The following is a 6,109-nucleotide window of genomic DNA, read 5'->3' on the forward strand; positions in this document are numbered from 1 at the left end:
AATCTTGATACTACCTATCATGGCCAAAGACCTAGGCCTGCCCTCTGATCCATTTATCTTTCAAAGTCTTGTGGATAGTGCATGCTAATGCTGAAGTTTACAATGCTGTACAGCTGTATTACCTGAAAAGACTATACCCATGCATATACAGAAGTCTCAGCTCTGTCTCTAAGACATGCTGTCACCTAATTTTCTACCTCACACTATAGGAGAAAACAGAACCCCATTTCCAGCTAGGCTGTTTAATTGGTCTGGTCTTGTACTTGGAAGCCCTGCTTCACCAGCCATGCTAGTATATACATGTAACTCCAGCACTTAAGAGACTAAGCCAGATGTTTAATGCCAGCCTAGACTACGGGGTAAGACCCTATCTCAAATAAAAGAAACAAAAACCAACTCATATCTTTTTTTTCTTTCTTTCAGAGATTTACTTTTTTATTTGTATGGTCTTTTGCCTCCATGTATGTCTGTGTGAGGGTGTCAGATCCTCTGAAACTAGAGTTACAGACAGTTGTGAGCTGCCATGTGGTTTTGGGGAACTGAACCCAGGTCCTCTGGAAGAGCAGCCATTGCTTTTAACTGCTGAGCCATCTCTCCAACCCCATCACGTCACTTTTTAAGATGAGAAAACAACAAACAAACAGCTGCCAGGCACACATCTCTTTAATCTCAGCACTCAGAGGGCATAGGCAGCCAGATCTCTGAATTTGAGGCCAACCTGGTCTACAGAGCCAAGACAGCCCAGGCCACATAGAGAAACTGTCTTGGGAGGGGGTGGTGTTCGAGACAAGGTTTCTCTGTGTATCTCTGGCTGTCCTGGAACTCACTCTGTAGACCAGGCTAGCCTTGAACTAACTGAGATTCACCTGCCTCTGCCTGGGTGGAGAGACTCTATCTTAAACAAAAAATGATAATAACAGTGATAAATAAACAAATAAAAACTAAAAGACAAAATAATTTTAAAAAGATGATGTCAGGCTTCAACGGAGAAGACCACACTGCTGTCTCCATGACTGAAAAGCAGCACTATCTGGACCAATATCACAGGCCAGTTAGTTCTCATTGCATCAGTTCTAAAATAATTAGGATACCCTGGAAATACAGGTGGTCATAAGAGCATATAAAAGTTAGGCTGAGCCGGGCGGTGGTGGCGCACGCCTTTAATCCCAGCACTCGGGAGGCAGAGGCAGGCGGATCTCTGTGAGTTCGAGACCAGCCTGGTCTACAAGAGCTAGTTCCAGGACAGGCTCCAAAGCCACAGAGAAACCCTGTCTCGAAAAACCAAAAAAAAAAAAAAAAAAAAAGTTGGGCTGGAGAGATGGCTCAGAGGTTAAGAGCATTGCCTGCTCTTCCAAAGTCCTGAGTTCAATTCCCAGCAACCACATGGTGGCTCACAACCACCTATAATGAGGTCTGGCACCCTCTTCTGGCCTTCAGGCATACATGCAGACAGAATATTGTATACATAATAAATAAATATTTTAAAAAAAGAGTATATAAAAGTCGCTAAGTGTAAGCCCACATGGACTGCTATGGGAACCTCTTGAAATGAAGGCCTTGCTAATAGCATCTCCTTTGCAGATAAATGATTAGTTTGTCTCTGAGAAGGTAAAACTTGTTTTCTATCCATCCAAGATGACACAGGGCTTTAGAAGCCATGACACAGGACCTGGTCATGGAGCAACCCCTGCTACAGCTCACTCACCAATGACCAACAGCACAAGGATGACGATGAGAACCACAAAGAAGGTGTTGCCATAGGTCACTACCAGCTCGACCAGCCGGGATTTGAAAATCTTCTGCCATCTGTGAAGGAGATGAAGACAGACACTAAAGAAGATGCACCTTCACAATACAAACCCTGAGTAAAATGTAAAGACAGCTTGGTGCTCTTCTCCAATGGCCAAGGGACCTGTACAAAAATCAGTCTCAGCTGCTTATATATTTCCCCTATTTATTAAGTTCAAGAGTACTTAATAAAAAGATGTTTGTCAGGGATGGAGAGATGGTTCAGAGTAAAGAACACTAGCTGCTCTTCAGAGGACCCAGGTTTAATTCTAAGCACCCACGTGACAGCTCTCCAACTGTCTATAACTCCAATTCTAGGGGGTCCAACATGTTCACACAGAAATACATGCAGGAAAAACGCCAATGCACATGAAAGAGAGAGAAAGAGAGGAATGAACAAATAAAAAATAAATGATGTTTGTCCACCTGCAAAAAAAAATATTTTTTTCGTTTTTAGTTTTTTGAGACAGGGTTTCTCTGTGTAACAGCTTTAGCTGTCCTGAAACTAGCTCTGTATGCCAGGCTGGCCTCAAACTCACAGAGATCTACCTGCCTTTGCCTCCCGAATGCTGGGATTAAAGGCATGCACCACCACTGCCTGGCTGGAAATCAGTCTTAAAATACTGGCAGTCTCTAGTAAGGGAAGCTTAGTTTTCATTGTACTTTCCCTTGTAGTAGTTGAGTGTTTGCCACAAACATAGTTATTCCTTTTGTCTTTCTTTTCATCTTTTTTTTTCCTGTGGCAGGGTCTTACTAAATAGGTCCCTGGTTGTCCTAGAACTTACTAGACCAGACTGTCCTTGAACTCAGAGATCCACCTGCCTCTGACTTCCTGTGCAATTAAAGAAGTGTGCCACTATGCCTGGTTCCTTCTGTCTTTCTAATATGTGGCAATCTTTTTTTGTGTAGACACCTACCACTCTAGGTTATAAAAAGGAACCCAAACACTCCATCATTTCCATGAACAAACATTCAAGACATGGCTCTAAAAAGCCTTCGGAAAGAGTTCCATAGTATTAAAATATTCAGCAAGTCAGGCTGATCATGGTGGCACATACCTTTAATCCCAGCACTTGGGAGGCAGAGGCAGGTGGATCTCTATGAGTTTGAAGCCAGCCTGGTTTACACTGCAAGTCCCAAGCCTACATACAGAAACCCTGTCAGCAAACTACCCTTGTCATCAAATGCAGATCTAAAGATGAACAGTTAGTTTGCTAGAAACATGACATGGCATGGTTCTGAATTTGCATTTAGCATTTTAAGTTGGTCTTAATCAGTTCCCCCTTCCTTCTCCTTTTTTCACTTTTTTCTATGTGTTTGTGTCTATATGTGGATACACATGTGTTCTGGTGCTGTGCATGAGTGGGGAGCCTTAGGTACGCACTTCTTCTCTAATCATTCTCTATTTTCTTTTTTGCAAATGTCTCACTAAACCCAGAGCTTACTGATTCAGCTAGACTGATTAGGATCCTCCTGATCTTTGCCTCTAAAGAACTGTATTACAGGAGTGCGTCACCTTGTCCAGCTTTTACATGGGTGATGGGGATCAAGCTCAGATCCTCATATTTGTGCCATAAGCACTTTAATGACAAGCTATCTCCCCAGTCCTTATCATTTTCAGAAAGGAGGTTCTCATGGCTAGCCTCAAATTTGGTAAGTAGACAAAATAGGCCTTGAATACCTGATCCTGCCTTCACTTCCTGAGTGGTGGAACCAAATTAGTTGTCCTAGAAAACATCCAAGACTACAGTCCTGCCAGTGTTTTGGTCTCTGTATTTCCTATAAGTTGGATGCCAATATGAGTTTTGGCAAGAATATTCCTTAGGTATTATTTACTGTGGTGATTTTATAACATATTAATTTAAATAAGGATTTGTTGATGTATTAAGTATAATTTAAAAATTAGTAGCTAATTCACTTTTAGCAAATCTTGTTTGTTAAAAGGGAATATGGCTTCATCCTTCATAGGCTGAGTAATGCTCATGAGTCTACTAAGTATTGCCAGTAAGAGCTAGTTAGGAGGACAAAAGTCACCAAATCAACAATGAAAACCAGTGGTGCAAGTATTCTGATTTCCACACCGCCATTCCCACAGCCCTGAAGCCTAAGGGTAGGCACAAAACTGAAGATAGATCTTCCTTTACAAAGACCAGAAGGCAGGGTGCACAGAAAAGGAACTGAAGAAGTAACAAGGCAAAACAGTACGCAGGATTGGTGATTTAAAAAACAAACAAACCTCCTTCTGAACCCTGATGGCTCTTTGGCCTGGAGAGGGAGGGAGTGGGGGTATGGGTGGAAGGGAGGGGAGGGAAGGGGGAGGAGGAGGGGAGGAGATGGAAATTTTTAATAAAAAAAATGAGGAAAAAAAACAAACCAACAAACCTCCCGTCACCCTCATCTAAGACAGTTTTTACTTGTTTCCAGTTAGCCCCAATTTCAGGGTCCACCAACTCTATACACAGAAACTATAAGGTTCAGGGTTAGACAGGCACCTTCCCCATAATGCTTGTCATGTTGCTCTATTAGCCATACCTTTTGGGGGAAATGAAGGGAATACAGAGAAGCAACACAGCAAAGACCTCTGCATAGAGGAAGGTGGCAACTGCAGTCCACTGTAGACTCATCCTGTGACTCAACAGTGAGATGGGCGTTTGTCTCCTGGTAGGGCAGAGGGAACAGGAGAAACCACGTGAGCTGGGCAGCCACTGACATCTAGTTTAAGGACCCTGGAGAGGCTGGGGCTGCTACTCTTCACAACAGACTCTGGCACTCTGCTTCAGAGCTTGTGAAGCCCTGGCTGAAACTCAATAGGAATACTTGGCCAATGATGCTGCAAAGGGACTGCAAAGTTAGCCCAAGATACCCCAAGACCTGTTCTCAGCACATAGATTTATTTGGCCCCAGAGGGACAAAGGACAGGAGTTGGAGATCTATGGAGAAGGGGAAGAGATATTTGTCTCTCTGGGACAAAAGACTGCCTCTGTATAGAGAGACAGACATGGCCCACAGGTAAATAGCAGTAAAAGGGAAAAGGAAACCCCGTGTTAGGATGAGTTAATTCTGAATGGACATGATAATTATGCCACTCCAAAAGGGGGCTTTTGATTGTTGGACTTCAATACTTTGACAGCTGGATCTTGGTAGTCAGCCTCAGAAAGAGGTAGTAGCCAAATAAGGGAACAGACCTTGGTGGCTAACTTTAGGAATGTAATCTAACAGTTTTTAGCAAGGAAGAGGGAATGGGAGAGGGAAAAGACCTGCTAGAGCCATGTTTGCCATGCTCGGGCCTGCGAGAGACCTTCCAAAGCTAGCCAGGCAACGAACCTCCCTTGACTGGGATAGTTACTTATGGCCCTCCAGCATATGTGTTACCATGACAATGTACCTTTGTTGATGATTCCTTTCAGGGTAGGAGGGAGTCCAAGGGACTCCTTAGACCTGTTTAACAACAACAACAAAAAAAGTTTCTCATAAGAACAGTACATGAACAGGGGCACCCATCAGGCTCCCTTCCCAGACCTTTGATAGAGGAGCTACAAGTCTTTCAGTCGCTCCTTCAGTGGGCCTGGGACTGCAATGTTCATATGTGCACCTTCTGCAAACACCACCGCCTCGGCCCCAGCGCAAGCAAGGAGGCCCATTCCAACCTCCCACGACAACACCCGGGAGGGTCAGATAACCCAGGAGCCTCCCTCTGAGACTGCTTTTCGGAAACTAAACAGGCCTTCCGTCTGCTCCTGCGGATGCATGAAATGTGAAGCATCAATGTGCCCTCAAAATGCCCACACACAAGAGCGACTTCTAGAGGACTGAAATCCAGGCCAAAAACAAATGCAGGTCTCTACAGAACACCTCAAAGCCTTACCCAGAGAAAGTTCCAGGACCAGAAAGTCTCGCCCGAAGCCAAAGAGGACCAACAGCCTTAGTACGCCACAATGCCACCCAAGTCCATAGCGCCAGGTGGCCTTCAAGGTGCTGGGCCTACCTGGGCAGCTCTCTCGGATTGGGTTTCATCACTGACCCCCTCCCTCGCGCCCCGCTCCACCTGCCTCCCCAACATCCCTCTACTGGACCCTGCCCTGGACTCCTAAGTCAGCCCGATCCAGAGATTTTACAGAATCCCCAGTCTTTCTGAGACACTTAGTTCCTCCCCTCATGAAGGGACTGGGGTGACCTCGGTGATCCGAGAGGCAGCCACACCCGCGAACTCAGCTTACCGAGTTTCAGACAACGCGTACACCCTACCGCCACTACCAAACTCTCACCACCGCTCCGGCCCGCCCCTTAGCCCGCGACCGGAAACCGGAAACGCGCGTCGGGC

General features: G+C 45.2%; 1 protein-coding gene across 2 annotated transcripts in view; it reads right to left on the reverse strand.

The window, feature by feature from the left end:
• The window catches only part of Bcap31 (B cell receptor associated protein 31), a 38,557-nt gene that overhangs the window by 32,189 nt on the left and 259 nt on the right, over positions 1-6,109 (reverse strand). Inside the window, exons 1-4 of one of the 2 annotated variants that reach the window (XM_038316196.1) lie at positions 6,006-6,102; positions 5,174-5,226; positions 4,321-4,446; positions 1,706-1,806 (exon numbers count right to left, since the gene is read on the reverse strand). In XM_038316196.1, coding sequence (XP_038172124.1) covers positions 1,706-1,806; positions 4,321-4,412 — 193 coding nt within the window. In that variant the 5' untranslated portion in view covers positions 4,413-4,446; positions 5,174-5,226; positions 6,006-6,102. Of the gene's footprint in view, positions 1-1,705; positions 1,807-4,320; positions 4,447-5,173; positions 5,227-6,005; positions 6,103-6,109 lie in introns of those variants that run through there. The other variant, XM_038316197.1, reaches the window with a different exon arrangement.

Source organism: Arvicola amphibius, chromosome X (genome assembly GCF_903992535.2).
Source record: "Arvicola amphibius chromosome X, mArvAmp1.2, whole genome shotgun sequence".
Lineage (NCBI taxonomy): Eukaryota > Metazoa > Chordata > Mammalia > Rodentia > Cricetidae > Arvicola > Arvicola amphibius.